The sequence below is a fragment of the Oncorhynchus keta genome, chromosome 29, assembly GCF_023373465.1.
Source record: "Oncorhynchus keta strain PuntledgeMale-10-30-2019 chromosome 29, Oket_V2, whole genome shotgun sequence".
Taxonomy (NCBI): Eukaryota; Metazoa; Chordata; class Actinopteri; order Salmoniformes; family Salmonidae; genus Oncorhynchus; species Oncorhynchus keta.
Window position 1 is genome coordinate 2,217,807 of NC_068449.1, and position 25,048 is coordinate 2,242,854.

The window sequence follows — 25,048 nt, forward strand, 5'->3', positions numbered from 1 at the left end:
CCCATACCATAACCTCACCGCTACCATGGGGAACTCTGTTCACAACGTTGTCACTCGGTTGGCCGTACTTCCAAATTCTCTAAAACGACGTTGGAGGTGGCTTATGGTAGAGAAATGAACATTCAATCCTCTGGCAACAGCTCTGGTGGACATTCCTGCAGTCAGCATGCCAATTACACACTCCCTCAACTTGAGACATCTGTGGCATTGTGTTGTGACAAACCTTTAGTGTGGTATTTTGTTCTCCCCAGCACAAGGTGCACCTGTGTAATGATCGTGCTGGGTTATCTTGGCAAAGGAGAAATGCTCACTAACAGGGATTTAAACAAATGTGTCCACAAAATGAGAGAAATAAGCTTTTTGTGCCATATGGAACATTTCTGGGATCTTTTATTTCAGCTCATGAAACTAAACACTTCACATGTATATTTTTGTTCAGTGCACATCGCTTCAGAGATCTGGACTGAATTAGAATCCTTACTGTATTTCATCCACAGGTACGTTGAGGCTGTGATCTGATCATTTCAGACAATTGCTTATAAACTATTTCTGTCCAATAAAATAAAGCCGAGCTTGACCTTTCACCTTCCGTTACATTTCTCCTCTTTACAAATGACTCAAACCTACTTCTGAGAAAATCAATCAATATTTTTTTTGACCAAAATGCAAATCAATTCACTACCAAAAAATGTCAACTGTCTCGCTCATTTTTTTTTTTTAACACAAACAAATAACATTTGGCAAAACCAGTCAAGGCAGTAGTAGGCTATGGTGCCTCCCTCTGTTCTACACAAGTATCTGTCTGTGTTCCCAGGTTGACTACGTTGCAGACGCCAGATCTCACAATGGCTGGATAGGTATCTTCCGGATCAGATCAACCACGTATGTTCTAGCGGTCTGGTGCCCGACCGCCACAGTCGACGCCGTGACAACATGCAACGTAGTCTGCCTGAAAGACGACCTCAATCTACCAGCTGAGCACTAGGCTGCTCCTTGTCATTATATAGATATACAAAATATGCCTTCAATGGAGGCAACACCACATAATAAAATTGTCTTTCAGTAGAAAAAAAAAAAAGAAGAAATAAAAAGTTGACATAGTGCATAGAATGACATCACAAGACACAAGGACTTCTCCCTGGATCTTCCACGTTGTGATTCACTTCCTGGTTCCTGAGCTGACCAGAATATTGCCGTGTTCACATGCTAGGTGGGAACTAGGAAATTCAGAAATGTCCCACTTGTTGATTCATGGTACGCGACACGGCTAAAACTACAGCAAGTTGGACATTTCAGTTTCCTAGTTCTAACTAGCACCGTGAACACGGTAAATGTTGATGAATGTGCGACTGGACCATTCAGATCCAAAATGGTGGATTTAGATGTTAGGGAAGTGGTAGTTGAATTTCCGATCCAAAATGGTGGATTTAGATGTTAGGGAAGTGGTAGTTGAATTTCCTCAGGTTGGTATAGTACTTCTTGTTGTCCAGAGCTGGGAAGATACTGCTGCTGGTGAGCTGAGGCAAATACTAGAGAGAGGAAAGGAAACAAGAGTGTGTTAATGCAGTTGGAAGAGCGACAATATATCATCTTCATGGGCAAGAATTTAAAAATGACAGAGAGGATGTACTGCATCGTGTAGACACCTTCAATTGTTTGTACAGCATTTTGCCATCTCTGACAACTGGTCCCAATTTGCATGGAGCTTCCACCTTATTGCTTCCAAGTTCCACCTTACAGATCTAACAGACATTGAAGGGTTAGAGCCAAGAGGAAAGAGGGTAGGGAGTGAATCGGGACCGGCTGTTTTAACGTGAAGAAACATACTGACCCCAGGTGGGAGGTGTTTGCGGGGCAGGAGGCGTGACCTCTTCTTGGTGGAGCGGTCGGTGCTCTCGCTCTTCTCCCGTTGGCTGTCGAAGTACGGGTGCTCCAGAAGCTGCTCACAGGCCAGCCGCTCCGACGGGTCCATACGCAGGCAGCCCTAGGGTCAGGGGGGGGCAAAGGTCATTTAGGGAAGGGATGAGGGAATGAATATTTGCTAATAAAACATCAGAGACCATTAAATGAGAGATCGTTCATTTCATAAGAGAACCAGATATTTTTTACCACACAAATCGCCAGCAGGTGAATGGCTGGATAGATAAGATAGATAAGATAAGATAGATAGATAAGATAGACAGGCATACCTTCATCAGACTCAGTGCTTGATATGACAGGTTGGGGTATTTCAGTTCCAGAGTTTCCTATTGGATGATAAATGATGCCTTATTGTGTATATATATTTTTTTTACCCTTTTGATAATTTTACGCAGTGTTTTGAGGCAGAGAGTAAGCAATTTCATTGCACAGTTTATACTCCGTTGTATATAACAAATAAACGTTGATTTGATAAGATATATACGGCAGGGATCATCAACTAGATTCAGCCGAGAGGATGGTTAGAGGGCAGGAACATAATTACAAATCGTTTGTAGACTGCAAATTGACCACGGGAACCTCAAACGGGCCGCCAGTAGGGAACCCTGAAATACAGTGCGCTCCTCAAGATGTTTTAAACTGATTTGTTTAACGTTTTGGTAGATGAATCATCATTATATGTTTGTTCTCACCATTTCCTGAGGCTCTGGGATGCAGACTCCACTGAAGAACTGGTTCTTATTGAATACCTGCTGGTGGCGGGGGATCAGGTCTCCTGCAGACAGACAGACAGACAGACACACAGACAGACAGACAGACACACAGAGAGACAGACACACAGAGAGACAGACACACAGACAGACAGACAGACACACAGACAGACACACACACAGACAGACACACAGACAGACACACAGACAGACAGACAGACACACACACAGACAGACAAACACACACACAGACACACACACACAGACAGACACACATACACACAGACAGACACACATACACACAGACAGACACACAGACACACACACACACAGACAGACAGACAGACACACACACAGACAGACACACAGACAGACACACAGACAGACAGGTGGGACTTGTTGGTCATATGGGAGGGGCAGTTATAACATCACTAACTGTTATAATGCGTCACTAACTGTTATAACGCGTCACTAACTGTTATAACGCGTCACAGCTGTTATAACGCGTCACTAACTGTTATAACATCACTAACTGTTATAACATCACTAACTTATAACTCGTCACTAACTGTTAAAACACGTCACTAGCTGTTATAACATCACTAACTGTTATAACACGTCTCTAACTGTTATAACACGTCACTAACTGTTATAACACTAACTGTTATAACACGTCACTAACTGTTATAACACGTCACTAACTGTTATAACATCACTAACTGTTATAACATCACTAACTGTTATAACATCACTAACTTATAACTCGTCACTAGCTGTTATAACTCGTCACTAACTTATAACTCGTCACTAGCTGTTATAACTCGTCACTAACTGTTATAACGCGTCACTAACTGTTATAACATCACTAACTTATAACTCGTCACTAGCTGTTATAACGCGTCACTAGCTGTTATAACGCGTCACTAGCTGTTATAACGCGTCACTAACTGTTATAACATCACTAACTGTTATAACATCACTAACTGTTATAACGCGTCACTAGCTGTTATAACATCACTAACTTATAACTCGTCACTAACTGTTAAAACACGTCACTAAAACTGTTATAACACGTCACTAACTGTTATAACACATCACTAACTGTTATAACACGTCACTAACTGTTATAACGTGTCACTAACTTATAACTCGTCACTAGCTGTTATAACATCACTAACTTATAACTTGTCACTAACTGTTATAACACTAACTGTTATAACACGTCACTAACTGTTATAACACGTCACTAACTGTTATAACATCACTAACTGTTATAACATCACTAACTGTTATAACATCACTAACTTATAACTCGTCACTAGCTGTTATAACGCGTCACTAACTGTTATAACACGTCACTAACTGTTATAACGCGTCACTAGCTGTTATAACACGTCACTAGCTGTTATAACACGTCACTAGCTGTTATAACGCGTCACTAACTGTTATAATGCGTCACTAGCTGTTATAACGCGTCACTAGCTGTTATAACACGTCACTAACTGTTATAACGCGTCACTAGCTGTTATAACGCGTCACTAGCTGTTATAACGCGTCACTAGCTGTTATAACGCGTCACTAACTGTTATAACACGTCACTAGCTGTTATAACACGTCACTAGCTGTTATAACGCGTCACTAACTGTTATAACGCGTCACTAACTGTTATAACACGTCACTAGCTGTTATAACACGTCACTAACTGTTATAACACGTCACTAACTGTTATAACACGTCACTAAAACTGTTATAACACGTCACTAACTGTTATAACACGTCACTAACTGTTATAACGCGTCACTAACTGTTAAAACACGTCACTAGCTGTTATAACACGTCACTAGCTTATAACTCGTCACTAACTGTTATAACGCGTCACTAACTGTTATAACATCACTAACTGTTATAACGCGTCACTAGCTGTTATAACACGTCACTAGCTGTTATAATACGTCACTAGCTGTTATAACGCGTCACTAACTGTTATAACGCGTCACTAACTGTTATAACACGTCACTAACTGTTATAACGCGTCACTAGCTGTTATAACGTCACTAACTGTTATAACACGTCACTAGCTGTTATAACGCGTCACTAACTGTTATAACGCGTCACTAACTGTTATAACATCACTAACTTATAACTCGTCACTAACTGTTAAAACACGTCACTAAAACTGTTATAACACGTCACTAACTGTTATAACGCGTCACTAACTGTTATAACACGTCACTAACTGTTATAACGCGTCACTAGCTGTTATAACATCACTAACTGTTATAACACGTCACTAACTGTTATAACACGTCACTAACTGTTATAACGCGTCACTAGCTGTTATAACGCGTCACTAACTGTTATAACACGTCACTAGCTGTTATAACGCGTCACTAACTGTTATAACGCGTCACTAGCTGTTATAACGCGTCACTAACTGTTATAACACGTCACTAAAACTGTTATAACACGTCACTAGCTGTTATAACACGTCACTAGCTGTTATAACACGTCACTAAAACTGTTATAACACGTCACTAGCTGTTATAACACGTCACTAAAACTGTTATAACGCGTCACTAGCTGTTATAACACGTCACTAGCTGTTATAACACGTCACTAGCTGTTATAACACGTCACTAACTGTTATAACACGTCACTAGCTGTTATAACACGTCACTAAAACTGTTATAACGCGTCACTAACTGTTATAACGCGTCACTAAAACTGTTATAACATGTCATTAGCTGTTATAAGTCACTAACTGTTATAGTCATAGCTGTTATAACGCGTCACTAACTGTTATAACACGTCACTAACTGTTATAACGCGTCACTAGCTGTTATAACACGTCACTAACTGTTATAACACGTCACTAACTGTTATAACACGTCACTAGCTGTTATAACACGTCACTAACTGTTATAACACGTCACTAGCTGTTATAACGCGTCACTAACTGTTATAACACGTCACTAGCTGTTATAACACGTCACTAACTGTTATAATGCGTCACTAGCTGTTATAACACGTCACTAACTGTTATAACACGTCACTAGCTGTTATAACGCGTCACTAACTGTTATAATGCGTCACTAGCTGTTATAACATCACTAACTGTTATAACGCGTCACTAACTGTTATAACACGTCACTAACTGTTATAACGCGTCACTAAAAGCTGTTATAACGCGTCACTAACTGTTATAACTCGTCACTAGCTGTTATAACGCGTCACTAGCTGTTATAACGCGTCACTAGCTGTTATAACGCGTCACTAACTGTTATAACATCACTAACTGTTATAACATCACTAATTGTTATAACGCGTCACTAGCTGTTATAACACGTCACTAACTGTTATAACACGTCACTAGCTGTTATAACGCGTCACTAACTGTTATAACGCGTCACTAGCTGTTATAACGCGTCACTAACTGTTATAACGCGTCACTAACTGTTATAACGCGTCACTAGCTGTTATAACGCGTCACTAGCTGTTATAACACGTCACTAGCTGTTATAACACGTCACTAGCTGTTATAACACGTCACTAACTGTTATAACGCGTCACTAACTGTTATAACGCGTCACTAGCTGTTATAACGCGTCACTAGCTGTTATAACACGTCACTAGCTGTTATAATACGTCACTAGCTGTTATAACACGTCACTAACTGTTATAACACGTCACTAGCTGTTATAACACGTCACTAACTGTTATAACGCGTCACTAACTGTTATAACGCGTCACTAACTGTTATAACGCGTCACTAACTGTTATAACATTACATTACATTTAAGTCATTTAGCATAACGTCACTAACTGTTATAACACGTCACTAACTGTTATAACACGTCACTAACTGTTATAACGCGTCACTAACTGTTATAACACGTCACTAACTGTTATAACACGTCACTAACTGTTATAACACGTCACTAGCTGTTATAACACGTCACTAACTTATAACTCGTCACTAACTGTTATAACACGTCACTAAAACTGTTATAACACGTCACTAACTGTTATAACGCGTCACTAGCTGTTATAACACGTCACTAAAACTGTTATAACACGTCACTAACTGTTATAACACGTCACTAACTGTTATAACACGTCACTAACTGTTATAACACGTCACTAACTGTTATAACGCGTCACTAGCTGTTATAACACGTCACTAACTGTTATAACACGTCACTAAAACTGTTATAACACGTCACTAGCTGTTATAACACGTCACTAACTGTTATAACGCGTCACTAGCTGTTATAACACGTCACTAGCTGAAACATTGATTGTGTCTTAAACAGCACCCTATTTCCAGGCTCTGGTCAACAGTAGTGCACTATGAAGGGAATAGGGTGCCAACAGTAGTGCACTATGAAGGGAATAGGGTGCCAACAGTAGTGCACTATGAAGGGAATAGGGTGCCAACAGTAGTGCACTATGAAGGGAATAGGGTGCCAACAGTAGTGCACTATGAAGGGAATAGGGTGCCAACAGTAGTGCACTATGAAGGGAATAGGGTGCCAACAGTAGTGCACTATGAAGGGAATAGGGTGCCATTTTGGACACCCTAGCTATATTAATCCCACTCACCCAGTGTCTTCCTGATGAGGTAGAGCTGATCCATGTCTGACTTGCCGGGCCAGAGGGGGATGCCAGAGAGCAGCTCAGAGAAGACACAGCCCAGCGCCCAGACATCAACAGGGGCTCCATACCTAGTATCACCCACGAGCAGCTCAGGGGCCCGGTACCATCGCGTTGCCACATAGTCTGTGTAGTAGTCACATGGACCGGCTGCAGGGACAGATCGATACACATCTCTGTTTAGGAACAAGACTTAAAGCCTGCATGGTATAATGCATTTCATATAATATACTTATAATGCATTATAAGCAGGCTTTACACAACATAGACAGATAGTTTGAATATAATGGTATAGGATAGAACAGAACAGAATAAATATCACTTCATCGTTCAAAGTGAATCAAAAATTCATATTTTTACTGTCTTGTGTTATTCCCCCCCAGAAAAAACACACACGAGTCTGGAAGCTGTTAGATACAAGACTGTTTAGGAGGAAAGAATTGGTAAGAAATGGAATGAGTGTTGATTTCAATGGTGACGTGATGGCAGAAAGTTTAGACAGTGGTATTACAACAGGAGTCCACCAGGTGGCAGTAGACCTACAGAAACAGTAACAGTACAGTTGCACTACAACATACAGGGAAGGAGTCTCATAATGACGGTGTACCAAATAATACTATATTCCCTACATAAGTGCACTACATTTGACCAGAACCCTATGGATCATAGTAAACATGTTTAGCACTTCATAGTGATTAGGATGCCATTTGGGACATGTCAAACAAAAATGACTTACTGAGGATCCTGGCGAATCCGAAGTCACAGAGCTTAATGACCTGCTGTTTAGTGATGAGGATATTCTCGGGCTTCACGTCTCTGTGGATGCACTGCAGGAGACAACAGCCAAAACGTTAGTCGTTTAACAGTGCCAGCCAGGGCGGATTTTTCATTCAACGACAGCTGATCATGTGGTGGTCTTGTACGGTTGTTGATCTATACGCGAGAAGAGGTTTCTAGGCTGTTGTGTCCCGTTTTGCCAACTCCTATGGTCATTGTCAAGCAAATCATTAAAAAGACAACACAAACAGACCTGGGACCAGGCTATGTTATACTGTTACGATGTGACAAGACAACACAAACAGACCTGGGACCAGGCTATGTTACACTGTTACGATGTGACAAGACAACACAAACAGACCTGGGACCAGGCTATGTTACACTGTTACGATGTGACAAGACAACACAAACAGACCTGGGACCAGGCTATGTTACACTGTTACGATGTGACAAGACAACACAAACAGACCTGGGACCAGGCTAAGTTACACTGTTACGATGTGACAAGACAACACAAACAGACCTGGGACCAGGCTATGTTACACTGTTACGATGTGACAAGACAACACAAACAGACCTGGGACTTTGCCAGGCTAGAGAAGATGGGACATTGCCAGGCTAGAGAAGACAGTACTTTGCCAGGCTAGAGAAGATGGGACATTGCCAGGCTAGAGAAGACAGTACTTTGCCAGGCTAGAGAAGACAGTACTTTGCCAGGCTAGAGAAGATGGGACATTGCCAGGCTAGAGAAGACAGTACTTTGCCAGGCTAGAGAAGATGGGACATTGCCAGGCTAGAGAAGACGGGACATTGCCAGGCTAGAGAAGACGGTACTTTGCCAGGCTAGAGAAGACAGTACTTTACCAGGCTAGAGAAGATGGGACATTGCCAGGCTAGAGAAGACGGTACTTTGCCAGGCTAGAGAAGACAGTACTTTGCCAGGCTAGAGAAGATGGGACATTGCCAGGCTAGAGAAGATGGGACATTGCCAGGCTAGAGAAGATGGGACATTGCCAGGCTAGAGAAGACATGCAGCAGATCAGGCAGGTGTATTCACTAGGAACCAAACAGAAACAAACGGGCCAAAAGTGGTAGGGAACTACCCGAATTTGTCCAATGAGAATTTTTTTTTTTTTTTTCTGTTCTAAAACATTTTGCAACGGTGTGCAATAATGAATACACTCCATATCCGGACTTTGGCTGTGCAGCTTGACTGTTAAAAAAGGGGCCCCGTGGCGGTTTGTTGTGTCTCAGTGAAAGAGTAGCGTCTAGGCAGCCAGGAGACTGGAATGCTAGTGAAACAGCGGTTTGGGTAGAGGAGCGACGGTGAAAAAGTAGGGGAAAACCACTTACGTTCTGTTTATGACAGAAGTTGACAGCCTGGAGCGTCTGCCAGGTGATGCTTTTTACCAGATGTTCTGGAACACTGGGAGTTAAGGAAGAGACAACCAAATAACACAGATATATTTTTACAGTTATAGATTTCATTTAATTCAATTATAATTTTCAGGACTGTATGTATGTAATTCTATGACTAATAAACACAAAGCCAGGTACAGATCATCAGATTGCTGGCGCTAATCTCTGACTGCAGTTTAAGGCAACCTGTAATTTAAATAAATAAATAAATAAAAGGTTTGCTCTGTTGCCCCTGTGACTTCCACTGATTGTTAGTTAGCAGTGGCTACAGTCAGCTGACGTTTGTAGTGGCTGATTATAATTATATTATTCAATTCAAAGGGTTTTATTGGCATCGGGAAACAAATCTTAACATTGCCAAAGCAAGTGAAATAGATAAACAACAGTGAGATAAACCCCCCCAAAAAATGAAAGGTAAACATTACACTCACAAAAGTTCCAAAGGAAAAATGTCATATGATGTCTATATACGGTGTTGTAACGATGTTCAACTGGTTAAAGTACAAAGGGGAAAATAAATAAACAGAAATATGGGTTGTATTTCCAATGGTGTTTGTTCTTCACTGGTTGTAGCAACAGGTCACAAATCTTGCTGCTGTGATGTCACACTGTGGTATTTCACCCAGTAGATATGGGAGTTTATCAAAATTGGGTCTGTTTTCTAATTCTTTGTGGATCTGTGTGTAATCTGGGGGAAATATGTCTCTCTAATATGGTCATACATTGGGGCAGGAGGTTAGGAAGTGCAGCTCAGTTTCCACCTCATTTTGTGGACAGTGAGCACATAGCCTGTCTTCTCTTGAGAGCCAGGTCTGCCTACGGCTCTCAATAGCAAGGCTATGCTCACTGAGTTTCCTTAAGTTTGGGGGGCTACATATGTAAAAACTAGATTCCCTGTAAGTGAGGCAAAGTCTGAAACTATTTGTAAACAGTTGGAATTTCTTGCTTTGAATATTGAGGTTTCAAAGGGACTCTCTATAACTGTGATTGGCTGTTACAGATGCCCCTCTGCTCTCTATAACTGTGATTGGCTGTTACAGATGCCCCTCTGCTCTCTATAACTGTGATTGGCTGTTACAGACCCCCCTCTGCTCTCTATAACTGTGATTGGCTGTTACAGATCCCCCTCTGCTCTCTATAACTGTGATTGGCTGTTACAGATGCCCCTCTGCTCTCTATAACTGTGATTGGCTGTTACAGATGCCCCTCTGCTCTCTATAACTGTGATTGGCTGTTACAGATCCCCCTCTGCTCTCTATAACTGTGATTGGCTGTTATAGACCCCCCTCTGCTCTCTATAACTGTGATTGGCTGTTTACAGACCCCCCTCTGCTCTCTATAACTGTGATTGGCTGTTTACAGACCCCCCTCTGCTCTCTATAACTGTGATTGGCTGTTACAGACCCCCCTCTGCTCTCTATAACTGTGATTGGCTGTTACAGATCCCCCTCTGCTCTCTATAACTGTGATTGGCTGTTACAGATCCCCCTCTGCTCTCTATAACTGTGATTGGCTGTTACAGACCCCCCTCTGCTCTCTATAACTGTGATTGGCTGTTACAGACCCCCCTCTGCTCTCTATAACTGTGATTGGCTGTTACAGATCCCCCTCTGCTCTCTATAACTGTGATTGGCTGTTATAGACCCCCCTCTGCTCTCTATAACTATGATTGGCTGTTATAGACCCCCCTCTGCTCTCTATAACTGTGATTGGCTGTTTACAGACCCCCCTCTGCTCTCTATAACTGTGATTGGCTGTTATAGACCCCCCTCTGCTCTCTATAACTGTGATTGGCTGTTACAGATCCCCCTCTGCTCTCTATAACTGTGATTGGCTGTTATAGACCCCCCTCTGCTCTCTATAACTGTGATTGGCTGTTTACAGACCCCCTCTGCTCTCTATAACTGTGATTGGCTGTTATAGACCCCCCTCTGCTCTCTATAACTGTGATTGGCTGTTATAGACCCCCCTCTGCTCTCTATAACTGTGATTGGCTGTTTACAGACCCCCCTCTGCTCTCTATAACTGTGATTGGCTGTTATAGACCCCCCTCTGCTCTCTATAACTGTGATTGGCTGTTATAGACCCCCCTCTGCTCTCTATAACTGTGATTGGCTGTTATAGACCCCCCTCTGCTCTCTATAACTGTGATTGGCTGTTATAGACTTCATAAATATTCTGCGGTTGGTGTTTTTTGTAATGATTTAAGTGACCATTGTGCTGTTGTTGCTGTTAGAAATACTGAGGTTCCTAAGACAAACCCACGTTTCATTCCTAAGAGAAAATTGAATTGTTTTAATGAGCAGGCTTTCTTTCATGATTTGTTTTATTTTGACTGGAGCAAGATTGAGTTTATCCCTGATGTGAAAACTGCCTGGAAATGATTTCATTGTGTTTTTTTTTTACAAATAGTAAACAAACACGCCCCATTCCACAGGTTCGGGGTTAAAGGGCGGGATAATCCATGGTTTTCTTCTGAGCTGTCTTGTATTATTCACAACCGTAATCTAGCCTGGGCTAAAGCAAGGAAATCATGTTCTGATGCTGATTGGCTTATTTATAGGCAGTGACAAAACAAGTGTTCTTTTCTTCTCAGGAAGGCCAAGTCTGAATATTTTATGTCTGTTACCACTGATAACCTGAATGACCCTAGAACGTTTTGGAAGGCTATTAAGTCTATGTCTGGTCACAGTAATGTTTAATGAATTGCCGTCATGTGTTTTGAAGGACTCTGTTGCTGTATATGACAAACTGAAATGCTGAATTGTTTCAATGAGCACATTGTATCATCTGGTAGGCTGTTTGATTCAGTGTCCTCTGTCTCTGTCCAACTCTGTGGTGGATGAACCAGTGTTACACCCTCACCAATTCATTGATATATATGTTGAAGAGGGTGGGGCTCACGCTGCATCCCTGTCTCACCACCTGGCCCTGTGGGAAGTGTGTCTCTCTCTCTCCCCCTCCCACCCTCTTCTCCCTACCTCCCTCTCTCTACCTCTTTCTCCCCCTCCCTCTCTCTCCCCTCCCTCTCTCTCCCCCTCCCCTCTCTCTCCCCTCCCTCTCTATGACCCCTCCCCTCTCTCTCCCCTCCCCTCTCTCTCCCCTCCCCCTCTCTCCCCCTCCCCTGTCTCTCTCCCTCCCTCCCACCCTCTTCTCCCTACCTCCATTCTCTACCTCTTTCTCCCCCTCCCTCTCTCACCCCTCCCCATCCTCTCTCTCTCTCCCCTCCCCCTCTCTCCCCCTCCCCTCTCCCCTCCCTCTCCTCTCCCCCTCTTCTCCCTCTCTTCTCCCTACCTCCCTCTCTCCACCTCTTTCTCCCCCTCCCTCCCTCTCTCTCCCCCTCCCTTCCTCTCCCCTCCTCTCTCTCTCTCTCTCTCTCTCTCCCTCCCCCCTCTTCTCCCTACTTCCATCTCTTTCTCCCCCCCTCTCTCTCTCTCTCCCCTCCCCCTCTTCTCCCTACCTCCCTCTCTCTACCTCTTTCTCCACCTCCCTCTCTCTCCCCTCCCTCTTTGCCCCCTCCCCCTCTCCTATTGTAAACTGTAGTCCAGAAGCCCATCCATCAGTGTTGCCATGGAGATGGCTAAATCCAGCCTTACAACTGGTGATTTAATAGCCATGGATGCATCCTAAATGTCTCCCTATATAGTGCACTACTTTTGACTGGAACCAATAGGGCTCAGGTCAAAAGTAGTGCACTATATAGGGAATAGGGTGCCACTTGGGACATAGAAAATCTCCATCCCCCTTCCTGTGGCTGAGCCCCCCATGAAACCCTTACAGCCCCCATGGGAGTGAGGCAGGGGCACCTCTATTAACTGTGTGTGTGTGTGTGTGTGTGTGTGTGTGTGTGTGTGTGTGTGTGTGTGTGTGTGTTGTGTGTGTGTGTGTGTGTGTGTGTGTGTTGTGTGTCCCTCCCTGTGCATTCTGGGACTGTGTGTGTAAACATTGTGTGTGTGTGGTTAGTCTGTGGTAACAGCCAAACACTGTGGCTATGTGTGGTGTGTGTGTGTGTGTGTGTGTGTGTGTGTGTGTGTGTGGTTGTGTGTGAGTGTTCCCAGTAACCTCCCTCCCTGTCAGCATTCTGGGACTACAAGGTAAAAACATTCCGGCCCCTGAACAAGGCAGGTTAGTCCCGTGGTAACAGCCAAACACTGTGGCTAGACCAGGGAGACACTGTTCATAGACGGCAGGTACCCCTTGTGGTTAAGGGAGTTTAGACCAGTTAACCCACTGTTCATAGACCAGTTAACCCCTGTTCTGACAAGTTAACCCACTGTTCATAGACCAGTTAACCCCTGAACTAGACCAGTTAACCCACTGTTCCTAGACCAGTTAACCCACTGTTCCTAGACCAGTTAACCCACTGTTCCTAGACCAGTTAACCCACTGTTCCTAGACCAGTTAACCCACTGTTCCTAGACCAGTTAACCCACTGTTCATAGACCAGTTAACCCACTGTTCATAGACCAGTTAACCCACTGTTCCTAGACCAGTTAACCCACTGTTCCTAGACCAGTTAACCCACTGTTCCTAGACCAGTTAACCCACTGTTCATAGACCAGTTAACCCACTGTTCCTAGACCAGTTAACCCACTGTTCCTAGACCAGTTAACCCACTGTTCCTAGACCAGTTAACCCACTGTTCCACTGTTCCTAGACCAGTTAACCCACTGTTCCTATTTATTCTTAACTGACACGCCTAGTAAAATAAAAACGTAAAATATATACAGGTTGTAGATAAACAGCAGGGAGACAAATAAACAATCTATAGAATTTATCAGTGTGTGAGACAGAGAGAGCGTATATGTGTAGAGAGCCAGTACTCACCCTCTGGGGTATCGGTCCAGCTCGTTGAGGACGGTGTGATCACAGTACTCAAACACCAGGTGTAGCTTACGTTTACGCCTGAACACCTCAATCAGGTTCACAAGGTTGGAGTGCTTTAGTTGCTGCTCGGATAACACACACACACACACACACACACACACACACACACACACACACACACACACACACACACACACAGTTGAACAGTTGAAGTCAGGAGTTTACATACACCTTAGCCAAATACATTTAAACTCCGTTTTCACAATTCCTGACATTTAAATTGTGTAATTTGGGTCAAAAGTTTTGGGTAGCCTTCCACAAGCTTCCCACAATAAATTGGGTGAATTTTGGCCCATTCCTCCTGACAGAGCTGGTGTAACTGAGTCAGGGTTGTAGGCCTCCTTACTCGCACACGCTTTTTCAGTTCTGCCCACAAATTTTCTATACGATTGAGGTCAGAGCTTTGGGATGGCCACGACAATACCTTGACTTTTTTTGCCCTGAAGCCATTTTGCCACAACTTTGGAAGTATACTTGGGGTCATTGTCCATTTGGAAGACCCAATTATTTAACCTCCTGACTGATGTCTTGAGATGTTGCTTCAATATATTCACATCATTTTCCTCTTTCCTCATGATGCCATCTATTTTGTGAAGTGCACCAGTCCCTCCTGCAGCAAAGCACCCCCACAACATGATGCTGCCACCCCCGTGCTTTACGGTTGGAATGTTGTTCTTCGGGCTTGCAAGCCTCCCCCTTTTTCCTCCAAACAGAACAATGTTTATGGGGAGGATGAGGAGGAGGAGGAGGAGGATGAGGAAGCTACTGGAAGAACTGTTTATGGGGAGGAGGAGGATGAGGATGAGGAGGATGATGAGGAGGAGGAGGAAGCTACTGGAAGAACTGTTTTTGGGGAGGAGGAGGATGAGGAGGAGGAGGAGGAGGAGGAGGAGGAGGAGGAGGAAGCTACTGGAAGAACTGTTTATGGGGAGGATGAGGAGGAGGAGGAGGAGGAGGAGGAGGATGAGGAGGTGGAGGAGGATGAGGATGAGGATGAGGAAGCTACTGGAAGAACTGTTTATGGGGAGGATGAGGAGAAGGAGGAGGAGGAGGAGGATGAGGAGGAGGAGGAGGAAGCTACTGGAAGAACTGTTTATGGGGAGGAGGAGGAGGATGATGAGGAGGAGGAGGATGAGGAGGAAGCTACTGGAAGAACTGTTTATGGGGAGGATGAGGAGGAGGAGGAGGAGGATGAGGAGGAGGATGAGGATGAGGAGGTGGAGGAGGATGAGGATGAGGATGAGGAAGCTACTGGAAGAACTGTTTATGGGGAGGATGAGGAGAAGGAGGAGGGGGAGGAGGATGAGGAGGAGGAGGAGGAAGCTACTGGAAGAACTGTTTATGGGGAGGAGGAGGAGGATGAGGAGGAGGATGAGGAGGAAGCTACTGGAAGAACTGTTTATGGGGAGGAGGAGGAGGAGGAGGAGGAGGAGGAGGAGGAGGAGGAGGAAGCTACTGGAAGAACTGTTTATGGGGAGGAGGAGGAGGAAGCTACTGGAAGAACCGTTTATGGGGAGGATGAGGAGGAAGAGGAGGAGGATGAGGAAGCTACTGGAAGAACTGTTTATGGGGAGGAGGAGGAGGAAGCTACTGGAAGAAGTGTTTATGGGGAGGAGGAGGAGGAGGAGGATGAGGAGGAGGAGGAAGCTACTGGAAGAACTGTTTATGGGGAGGAGGAGGATGATGAGGAGGAGGAGGAGGAGGAGGAGGAGGAGGAGGAGGAGGAGGAGGAGGAAGCTACTGGAAGAACTGTTTATGGGAGGATGAGGAGGAGGAGGGAGGAGGAGGAGGAGGAGGAGGAAGCTACTGGAAGAACTGTTTATGGGGAGGATGAGGAGGAGGAGGAAGAGGAGGCTACTGGAAGAACAGTTTATGAGGATGAGGAGGAGGAGGAAGAGGAGGAGGAGGAGGAGGAGGAAGCTACCGGAAGAACTGTTTATGAGGATGAGGAGGAGGAAGCTACTGGAAGAACTGTTTATGAGGATGAGGACGAGGAGGAAGCTACCGGAAGAACTGTTTATGAGGATGAGGACGAGGAGGAAGCTACTGGAAGAACTGTTTATGAGGAGGAGGAGGAGGAGGAAGCTACCGGAAGAACTGTTTATGAGGAGGAGGAGGAAGCTACTGGAAGAACTGTTTATGAGGAGGAGGAGGAGGAGGAAGCTACCGGAAGAACTGTTTATGAGGATGAGGATGAGGAGGAAGCTACTGGAAGAACTGTTTATGAGGATGAGGAGGAGGAGGATGAGGAAGCTACTGGAAGTTACTTGTGACCATAGTAGTTGGCAAGACACGTTTCATCAAGCCCATACAGTATGTCACAACAACAAAGCAATATGATACAGTCTATAACAGACTAGATGATACAGTCTATAACAGACATGGTCTCAATAACAAGATGATACAGTCTATAACAGACTAGATGATACAGTCTATAACAGACAAGATGATACAGTCTATAACAGACAAGATGATACAGTCTATAACAGACAAGATGATACAGTCTATAACAGACAAGATGATACAGTCTATAACAGACAAGATGATACAGTCTATAACAGACAAGATGATACAGTCTATAACAGACTAGATGATACAGTCTATAACAGACTAGATGATACAGTCTATAACAGACTAGATGATACAGTCTATAACAGACTAGATGATACAGTCTATAACAGACATGGTGTCAATAACAAGATGATACAGTCTATAACAGACATGGTGTCAATAACAAGATGATACGGCCTAAACGTCAACAGTGAAGAGGCGACTCTGGCATGCTGGCCTTCTAGGCAGAGTTCCTCTGTCCAGTGTCTGTGTTCTTTTGCTCATTTTAATATTTCATTTTTATTGGCCAGTCTGAGATATGGCCAGCATCCCAGAGTCGCCTCTTCACTGTTGACGTTGAGACTGGTGTTTTGCGGGTACTATTTAATGCAGCTGCCAGTTGAGCACTTGCAAGGCGTCTGTTTCTCAGACACTCTAATGTACTTGTCCTCTTGCTCAGTTGTGCACCGGGGCCTCCCACTCCTCTTTCTATTCTGGTTAGGGCCAGTTTGTGCTGTTCTGTGAAGGGAGTAGTACACAGCGTTGTACGAGATCTTCAGTTTCTTGGCAAGTTCTCGCATGGAATAACCTTCATTTCTCAGAACAAGAATAGACTGATGAGTTTCAGCAGAAAGTTATTTGTTTCTGGCCATTTTGAGCCTGTAATCAAACCCACAAATGCTGATGCTCCGGATACTCAATTAGTCTAAAGAAGGCCATTTTCTTTGCTTCTTTAATCAGAACAACAGTTGTCAGCTGTGCTAACATAATTGCAAAAGTGTTTTCTAATGATCAATTAGCCTTTTAAAATGATAAACTTGGATTAGCTAACACAACGTGCCATTGGAACACAGGATGTATATATAGTGGCGTACAGCAGGTCAGCCACCAGGGGGAGACTCGTCGAGACCTGGTGACAGAAGGAGTATACATCACGAGGCGATGGCTCCATCTGCTGGACGTGCCAGGTCTCGACGGGCTCTCGGGCCAGGACTAATTGGGGCTGATTGGGGATCGGTGACTGACTTGTTGGAAAAGTGTCAATCTGTGACGGTGCCACATTGAAAGTCACTGAACTCTTCAGTAAAGCCATTCTACTTCCAATGTCTGTCTATGGAGATTGCATGGCGGTGTGCTAAATTTTATACACCTGTCGGTACAGATGTAGCTGAAAAAGTCCAATCCACTCATTTGAAGGCGTGTCCACATACTTTTGTATATACAGTACCAGTCAGAAGTTTGGACACACCTACTCATTCAAGGGTTTTTCTTCATTTGTACTATTTTCTACATTGTAGAATAATAGTGAAGACATCAAAACTATGAAATAACACATATGGAATCATGTTGTAACCAAAGAAGTATAAAACAAATCAAAATATATTTTATATTTGAGATTCCTCAAAGTAGCCACTCTTTGCCTTGATGACAGCTTTGCACACTCTTGGCATTCTCTCAACCAGCTTCACCTGGAATGCTTTCCCAACGGTCCTGAAGGAGTTCCCACATATGCTGAGCACTTGTTGGCTGATTTTCCTTCACTCTGCGGTCCAACTCATCCCAAACCATCACAATTGGGTTGAGGTCAGGTGATTGTGGAGACCAGGTCATCTGATGCAGCACTCCATCACTCTTCTTCTTGGTAAAATAGCCCTTACACAGCCTGGAGGTGTGTTGGGTCATTGTCCAGTTGATAAACAAATGATAGTGGGATGGGATATCGCTGCAGAATGCTGTTGTAGCCATGCTGGTTAAGTGTGAATAAATCAGACAGTGTCACCAGTACCGCACCACCTCCATGCTTCACGTTGGGAACCTCCATGCTTCACGTTGGGAACCTCCATGCTTCACGTTGGGAAGATCATCCGTTCACATGTGTCTATTACTTGAACTTGAAGCATTCATTTGGGCTGCAATTTCTGAGTCTGGTAACTCTAATGAACTGATCATCTGCAGCAGAGGTAACTCTGGGTCTTCCTTTCCTGTGGCGGTCCTCATGAGAGCCAGTTTCATCATAACGCTTGATGGGGTTTTGCGACTGCACTTGAAGAAACTTTCAACGTACTTTACATGTTCCGTATTGACTGACCTTCATGTCTTAAAGTAATGATAGACTGTCATTTCTCTTTGCTCATTTGAACTGTTCTTTCACATGTGTAATGATCATGCTGTTTAATCAGCTTATTAATATGCCACACCTGTCAGGTGGATGGAATTTCTTGGCAATTGAGACATGCTCACTAACAGGGATTTAAACAAATTTGTCCACAAAATGTGAGAGAAATAAGCTTTTTGTGCGTATGGAACATTTCTGGGATCTTTTATTTCAGCTCATGAAACATGGGACCAACACTTTACATGTTGCATTTATATTTTTGTTCAGTATAATATCGCTAATTCTTAATGTCAATTATATGCAATTAGTTTGTTGTTGAACACATCTGGCTGATTGAAAGGTAAATAATTAATTCTACATACTAATGGGAAAGGACTGTTTATTCTGGATAAGCTGAGTCAAACACAAGCCAGCTGTCGGGGTTGTTGGCAGTGAATTTAAGATGCACAACAAACAGTCAAATATCACACCGAAAAAAAATACAGCAACCAGTTGTTTAAACTAAAATTACACTAAACATTTTCCCCCAACTAGTGTCAAAAAACATACCCAGGACTGTATGTTAACTGCGTGTCCATTGGCTGCTATCCTCTGTATTCAACAGAAAGCTATTAAAACAAGGGGCAGTGACCAAGAACAAAGACAGAATCCCCTCCCACTTGTTTCCAATGACGTACAACAGGGATACAACAAGGCAGGGAAAAGGAAGAGTCTTCATTCACCTTCCTCTGCCTCGCTGCATATGTATCTTGTCCCGCACAACAGTGAAGTCTACAGGGGGTTAATAAGGAGGGCTCAAGGCTGAGTGGTTTTAATAAAGAGGGCTCAAGGCTGAGTGGTTTTAATAAAGAGGACTCAAGGCTGAGTGGTTTTAATAAAGAGGACTCAAGGCTGAGTGGTTTTAATAAAGAGGGCTCAAGGCTGAGTGGTTTTAATAAAGAGGCTCAAGGCTGAGTGGTTTTAATAAAGAGGGCTCAAGGCTGAGTGGTTTTAATAAAGAGGCTGAGTGGTTTTAGAGGGCTCAAGGCTGAGTGGTTTTAATAAAGAGGACTCAAGGCTGAGTGGTTTTAATAAAGAGGGCTCAAGGCTGAGTGGTTTTAATAAAGATGGCTCAAGGCTGAGTGGTTTTAATAAAGAGGGCTCAAGGCTGAGTGGTTTTAATAAAGAGGGCTCAAGGCTGAGTGGTTTTAATAAAGAGGGCTCAAGGCTGAGTGGTTTTAATAAAGAGGGCTCAAGGCTGAGTGGTTTTAATAAAGATGGCTCAAGGCTGAGTGGTTTTAATAAAGATGGCTCAAGGCTGAGTGGTTTTAATAAAGAGGGCTCAAGGCTGAGTGGTTTTCATAAAGAGGGCTCAAGGCTGAGTGGTTTTAATGAAGAGGGCTCAAGGCTGAGTGGTTTTAATAAAGAGGGCTCAAGGCTGAGTGGTTTTAATAAAGATGGCTCAAGGCTGGGTGGTTTTAATAAAGATGGCTCAAGGCTGGGTGGTTTTAATAAAGAGGGCTCAAGGCTGAGTGGTTTTCATGAAGAGGGCTCAAGGCTGAGTGGTTTTAATAAAGATGACTCAAGGCTGAGTGTTTTTAATAAAGAGGGCTCAAGGCTGAGTGGTTTTAATAAAGAGGGCTCAAGGCTGAGTGTTTTTAATAAAGATGGCTCAAGGCTGAGTGGTTTTAATAAAGATGGCTCAAGGCTGAGTGTTTTTAATAAAGAGGGCTCAAGGCTGAGTGGTTTTAATAAAGAGGGTTCAAGGCTGAGTGTTTTTAATAAAGAGGGCTCAAGGCTGAGTGGTTTTAATAAAGAGGGTTCAAGGCTGAGTGGTTTTAATAAAGATGGCTCAAGGCTGGGTGGTTTTAATAAAGATGGCTCAAGGCTGAGTGTTTTTAATAAAGAGGGCTCAAGGCTGAGTGGTTTTAATAAAGAGGGCTCAAGGCTGAGTGGTTTTAATAAAGAGGGCTCAAGGCTGGGTGGTTTTAATAAAGATGGCTCAAGGCTGAGTGTTTTTAATAAAGAGGGCTCAAGGCTGAAATGTTTTAATAAAGAGGGCTCAAGGCTGGGTGGTTTTAATAAAGAGGGCTCAAGGCTGAGTGGTATTTACCTTCAGCATCCTAATCTCTCTCAGAGCGATCCTCTTAATGACGGGATCGTCTTCAGACTCCACAAACTTCTTGATGGCAACGATCTGTCCCGTGTCCCTGTTCCTGCACTTGAACACCACACCGTAGGACCCCTCCCCGATCTTCCCCATCTTCTCATACTTCTCCATCGTGATGTCTGAGGACTGACTGGGAGCGGTCGTAGTCGCAGAGCAGTCGACCAGGTCCAGCAGATTTACACTTGTTTTGGTTCAAGAAATGCAGTATGGGATGGTCCTTGACTTGAGATCTTAAAAGCAAACCGGTACAAGTGAGAAGTTTTCGATTTTAAAGAACAATACACATTTTTATTTTTATTTTAAAATCGGGTTTTCCTTGGGAATTAAATACTGATACATTCGTTTTTTTCCGTGTTATTACATTTCTCACTCAAATGTTTCTATCCTGGCACTAACTTAACTGTAGAGCTGAATGTTTGCATTTTAATTCTTGTGTAGGGATGCCAAAGAAAATGATATTCTATAATACCGTGTGTGTGTGTGTGTGTCCACATGTCCCAAAATCATGTCAGAGAGAATGGGACCAGGCATGAAAAAGTCACGAGATGTAAGAGCTCTGGCAAGAGAAACTGTTGCGTTGCCTAAACGTGTCTAGCCTACAACAAGTTATTGTTGTCAACAGTGTCAAAAAAAACAACAACTTAAGACTGGTATGAAGGTCGTAAAAACAAAACTGGACCCCCCCCCCCGGAACAAGCAAACAAACCCAGAAGGGGTGCGGGTTTGTATAATAACACCTGCTGAAAACAGAACATAACCTACCGTACTGTATATTAAACACGTGTTTGCTTTTAATAATGGCTAAACGGATCACAAAACGATCAGATCACGTGTATAGGAGCCCCAAACATAAACCTAAAATCTAATTCTAGTTAAAGATTAATTTATTCGCTTGTGGAAACCTTACACCTACCTTTGGACAGTTCGATTGCGTAACGAAAACATTTGCATTGCAAAGTATATAAAGGTCTTCCAAGGTAAACCGGGGAAGAAAGCAACTGTGTTTTCAACTTCTGTAAAGGCAATACAAATCAAAGTCCTTCACTATACAACCGTCTACTCGGCCAGATCACCACATATTAAAAGACATTCACTCAAATAATTGTGTCATAAAGCCAACACATTAATAAAAGCGAAAAAAAACGATCACGCCATAAAAATATAGAGTACTCAAAATTAAATTGCATGTTTACAAAACAAGTTATAAATTTCAACACTAGATACATTTATTATGAGCCAATATGATTATTGATCATATTCAAAGCTATACTTACGTCCTGGTGTCGTTTGGATGTACAGTATTGCCAAATAAGAAACTCAGAGCGGAGAGAACGCCTGGAATACATCGACTGGGGAGAAAACGAGATGGACACGTTGTTGGAGCTGTAGGTCGAGCTGCTCTCTCTCTCTCAGAAGGCTTTCGCTTTCAGCCTGGTCCCCATAGGTACAGACTCCACCCCCTCTTCAGCCTGGTCCTCTTAGGACCAGACTCCACCCCCTCTTCAGCCTGGTCCCCGTAGGTACAGACTCCACCCCCTCTTCAGCCTGGTCCCCATAGGTACAGACTCCACCACCTCTTCAGCCTGGTCCTCTTAGGACCAGACTCCACCCCCTCACACACAGCCTTTTCAGCCTGGTCCCCATAGGAACAGACTCCACCCCCTCTTCAGCCTGGTCCTCTTAGGACCAGACTCCACCCCCTCACACACAGCCTTTTCAGCCTGGTCCCCATAGGAACAGACTCCACCCCCTCTTCAGCCTGGTCCTCTTAGGACCAGACTCCACCCCCTCACACACAGCCTTTTCAGCCTGGTCCCCATAGGTACAGACTCCACCCCCTCTTCAGCCTGGTCCCCATAGGTACAGACTCCACCCCCTCTTCAGCCTGGTCCCCGTAGGAACAGACTCCACCCCCTCTTCAGCCTGGTCCCCGTAGGAACAGACTCCACCCCCTCTTCAGCCTGGTCCTCTTAGGACCAGACTCCACCCCCTCTTCAGCCTGGTCCTCTTAGGACCAGACTCCACCCCCTCACACACAGCCTTTTCAGCCTGGTCCCCATAGGAACAGACTCCACCCCCTCTTCAGCCTGGTCCTCTTAGGACCAGACTCCACCCCCTCACACACAGCCTTTTCAGCCTGGTCCCCATAGGAACAGACTCCACCCCCTCTTCAGCCTGGTCCTCTTAGGACCAGACTCCACCCCCTCACACACCGCCTTTTCAGCCTGGTCCCCGTAGGAACAGACTCCACCCCCTCTTCAGCCTGGTCCCCTTAGGACCAGACTCCACCCCCTCACACACCACCTTTTCAGCCTTGTCCCCGTAGGAACAGACTCCACCCCCTCTTCAGCCTGGTCCTCTTAGGACCAGACTCCACCCCCTCACACACCACCTTTTCAGCCTGGTCCCCGTAGGAACAGACTCCACCCCCTCTTCAGCCTGGTCCCCATAGGAACAGACTCCACCCCCTCTTCAGCCTGGTCCTCTTAGGACCAGACTCCACCCCCTCACACACAGCCTTTTCAGCCTGGTCCCCATAGAAACAGACTCCACCGCCTTTTCAGCCTGGTCCCCATAGGAACTGACTCCACCCCCTCTTCAGCCTGGTCCCCATAGGAACTGACTCCACCCCCTTTTCAGCCTGGTCCCCATAGGAACAGACTCCACCCCCTCACACACAGCCTTTTCAGCCTGGTCCCCATAGGAACAGACTCCACCCCCTCACACACCGCCTTTACAGCCTGGTCCCCATAGAAACAGACTCCACCCCCTCTTCAGCCTGGTCCCCATAGAAACAGACTCCACCCCCCACACACCGCCTTTTCAGCCTGGTCCCCATAGAAACAGACTCCACCCCCTCACACACCGCCTTTTCAGCCTGGTCCCCCCCATAGGAACTGACTCCACCCCCTCTTCAGCCTGGTCCCCATAGGAACAGACTCCACCCCCTCTTCAGCCTGGTCCCCATAGGAACAGACTCCGCCCCCCTCAAAGCGTTTTCCTGCAATTCTACACATTTTGTCATATGGGATTTTTGCAGTTCTAAAGCAAATTTTATTGCAATTCTATACATTTGGTCAGATGGTGATTTTTGCAGTTTTAAAGCAAAATTAATTGAAATTCTATACATTTTGCCATGTCTAATGTGTATTCATGTGATATGAGTGACTCAAACATTACAAAATCTATGGGGAAAAAAAAAACCTAAAAAAAACAAACAAACGTTATTTGATATGAGCCAGTTGATCTGTACATTTCTGACAAGTTAGCAGCGAAGGTATGCATTGACTGACGTGACGAACTGATGACGCAAAACCCAATATAGGAGACGTTACCCCACCGTGCCAGAGAGCTGTCCTGGACTCTATTCACTGACGGGCCGTAGAACAAATCACGTGTGACCCGGCGATAGGTGCCCTGTGCATAAACAGTGTGCACATTCTCTGTAATGATCTGCTATTGTTTTCCCCAATCCCCCCCCCCCTCGCGCGCAGATGCATTAGCTTTCAAATGAAATGTGTAGCTTGCTTTCACTTAACGTAAGACCCTCCAACTTAAAGATAATTCAGAACTGGCCCCTATTATCATCATCTGTCTGACAGTGACATCATTCGTCCTATTTGTTTTGCGTCAGTAAATACCAGACAGGGACTCTGCTCCAGTTTCTAACTCTTGTTCCACAGAGGCCAATTAGCGCTGCGGTGCAACACGGCAGTGGAATGACAGACTGAACCGTCGTCTAGTCTTATTCGTTACGGAAAACAACCCCCCCCCACCACCCGGGGCTCAACAGTACTGTATCAATTATTTCCATACGGATGGCCTTCCCTGTTCCCAGGTCTGTTTGTATCCCCTTGACAAGGACCA

At 44.4% G+C, this 25,048-nt stretch overlaps 1 protein-coding gene across 2 annotated transcripts; it reads right to left on the reverse strand.

Annotated features, from left to right (window-relative positions):
* Window positions 1-372: 372 nt before the first annotated feature.
* Window positions 373-22,609, reverse strand: cdkl1 (cyclin-dependent kinase-like 1 (CDC2-related kinase)). Of its 2 annotated transcripts, XM_052485610.1 has the most exons (11): window positions 22,456-22,609; window positions 21,125-21,411; window positions 14,307-14,428; window positions 9,414-9,486; window positions 8,020-8,110; window positions 7,233-7,433; window positions 2,613-2,695; window positions 2,190-2,246; window positions 1,832-1,984; window positions 1,647-1,742; window positions 373-1,529 (listed from the first exon to the last, which is right to left on the reverse strand). In XM_052485610.1, exons 2-11 carry the CDS (start codon window positions 21,290-21,292, stop codon window positions 1,428-1,430), a joined length of 1,146 nt encoding a protein of 381 aa, XP_052341570.1. In that variant the 5' UTR covers window positions 21,293-21,411; window positions 22,456-22,609; the 3' UTR covers window positions 373-1,427. The 2 variants fall into 2 exon arrangements, with proteins under 2 accessions (XP_052341570.1, XP_052341571.1); XM_052485611.1 differs by lacking the exon at window positions 1,647-1,742.
* Window positions 22,610-25,048: the final 2,439 nt, after the last annotated feature.

Excerpts from the sequence above, each read along its gene's own strand:
- cdkl1 (XM_052485610.1), bottom strand. The coding sequence starts at position 21,292 with ATGGAGAAGTATGAGAAGATGGGGAAGATCGGGGAGGGGTCCTACGGT. Across the intron at positions 14,429-21,124 it reads GAGAGATTAGGATGCTGAAG|CAACTAAAGCACTCCAACCT; the intron begins GTAAATACCACT and ends TTATCCGAGCAG. Across the intron at positions 1,743-1,831 it reads GCAAACACCTCCCACCTGGG|ATCTGTAAGGTGGAACTTGG; the intron begins GTCAGTATGTTT and ends AATGTCTGTTAG.